At 42.6% G+C, this 2051-nt stretch overlaps 1 protein-coding gene across 1 annotated transcript; it reads left to right on the top strand.

Annotated features, from left to right (window-relative positions):
* The first annotated feature begins 495 nt into the window (after positions 1-495).
* On the top strand, positions 496-1686 carry TENT5C (terminal nucleotidyltransferase 5C). Its single transcript, XM_005146625.3, has one exon. The coding sequence runs from the start codon at positions 514-516 to the stop codon at positions 1684-1686; it is 1173 nt and encodes a 390-aa protein (XP_005146682.2). The 5' UTR covers positions 496-513.
* Positions 1687-2051: the final 365 nt, after the last annotated feature.

Below are 2051 nucleotides of genomic sequence, written 5' to 3'. Positions count from 1 at the left end.
TGGGGGAAGTATGAATATATCCCCAAAGGTAGTTTTAGGAAGGGTGAAGAGTTGCATACAAGGACTGCAGTGCAGATCAAGTAGTTGTTATCTGACTTTGCAGCTGGAATTCTGTCCAGGATACTGAACTGCAGTAGCTTTTTGCAGGAGTAAGGTGTACTTGGCCTTTATCCCAGGAGTGGTAGATGCTGGATGGTTGAGAAAGCAAAAACTTTTATGATAAGAAGGAAATCTCTCGGGCTTAAGTATTGAACTCTACTTCACCAAAAAAGGGCAGTGATAACTCAGTATTTTGTCTGCATCAGTAGTAAATCTGTGCATCATTTCAGCTGAAAGGCTTGCTGATAATTATTTGTACATAAAATTCTTTTTATTTGTGTTTGTGTGTAGGCAGAAAAGCAGAGTATAGAATATATCCAGGAATCATACAGAAAAGTCTAAAAAAAGTCTAATTTGTCTCTTTCGTATATATTTCACCTCTCTACAGTTTCTTTGGAGAAGAAAAGTCTTAAGATGGCAGGCAAAGGAAGCAAAAAAGACTGCATGTCATGCAGTGTACTGAACTGGGAGCAGGTCAGCCGTCTGCATGAGGTTCTTACAGAGGTGGTTCCAATCCATGGCCGGGGTAACTTCCCAACACTGAAGATCACTCTGAAGGACATTGTTCAGACAGTTCGGAGTAGGCTGAGTGAAGCAGGCATTGTGGTACATGATGTCCGTCTGAATGGCTCTGCAGCTGGTCATGTCCTGGTCAAGGATAATGGGCTGGGATGCAAGGATCTGGATCTCATTTTTCAAGTTTCTCTTCCAAGTGAGGCAGAGTTTCAGTTAGTTCGAGATGTGGTGTTGCGATCCCTCTTGAATTTCTTGCCAGAAGGAGTAAGCAAGCTAAAAATCAGCCCAGTAACACTGAAGGAAGCCTACATCCAGAAGCTAGTCAAAGTGTACACAGAATCTGACCGTTGGAGCTTGATATCACTTTCCAACAAACATGGTAGGAATGTGGAACTGAAGTTTGTAGACTGTATACGACGACAGTTTGAATTCAGTGTGGATTCCTTCCAAATCATATTAGACTCTCTGCTCTTTTATTATGACTACTCTGAAACCCCCATGTCAGAGCACTTCCATCCAACTGTGATTGGGGAGAGTATGTATGGAGACTTTGAAGCAGCTTTTGATCACCTCCAGAACAAGCTGATAGCTACCAAAAATCCTGAAGAGATCCGTGGTGGTGGGCTTCTGAAATATAGTAACCTTCTAGTGCGAGACTTCAGGCCCATGGATAAGGATGAGATCAAAACTTTAGAGCGCTACATGTGCTCCCGATTCTTCATAGACTTCCCAGACATCCTGGATCAGCAGCGTAAACTAGAGACCTACCTCCAGAACCACTTCTCCAAAGAAGAGAGGAGCAAATACGACTACCTCATGATTCTGCGCAGGGTGGTGAATGAGAGCACAGTCTGTCTCATGGGACATGAGCGAAGGCAGACTCTCAACTTGATTTCTCTGCTAGCTCTCAGAGTGCTGGCAGAACAAAATATCATCCCTAATGCCACTAATGTTACCTGTTACTACCAGCCAGCACCTTATGTTAGTGATGTAAACTTCAGCAACTACTACCTTGCAAATGCTCCTGTGTCACACAGCCAGTCATATCCCACTTGGCTGCCTTGCAACTGATTGCTTCACTTGAATGTTCTTGAATAGAGGCTACTGAAGGCCAAGATGCTGAGTGTATATAGACAAGTAATAACTGTTAAGAGGTTTTTCTAATGGAAACATGACTGCATGGGACTGTCCATTTCCTGGTGTGTGATAGAAATATGCAACCAGGTGACCTGCTATCACTATATATCTGCAATTTCTGAGAAGCCTTATTACCTCTTCATTAGGAGAAGAGAATCAACAGCCATATGTTAAGAGGAGTAGTTACAAAACTCTGTACTAGTTCTGGAAGTGGCTGTTAACATGTGATCTAAGTAAACTGGATTAGTGATTCAGTAAACTGGATTAGTTAACTGACTGTAAGATGTCTTGAGCAGAGA

Source organism: Melopsittacus undulatus, chromosome 2 (genome assembly GCF_012275295.1).
Source record: "Melopsittacus undulatus isolate bMelUnd1 chromosome 2, bMelUnd1.mat.Z, whole genome shotgun sequence".
Lineage (NCBI taxonomy): Eukaryota > Metazoa > Chordata > Aves > Psittaciformes > Psittaculidae > Melopsittacus > Melopsittacus undulatus.
The sequence above is the reverse complement of the archived record's forward strand: the minus strand, read 5'-3'. Positions and strand labels throughout refer to the sequence as shown.

What these genes read in the sequence shown, in the direction of transcription:
- TENT5C (XM_005146625.3), top strand. Translation starts at nt 514, where the DNA reads ATGGCAGGCAAAGGAAGCAAAAAAGACTGCATGTCATGCAGTGTACTG.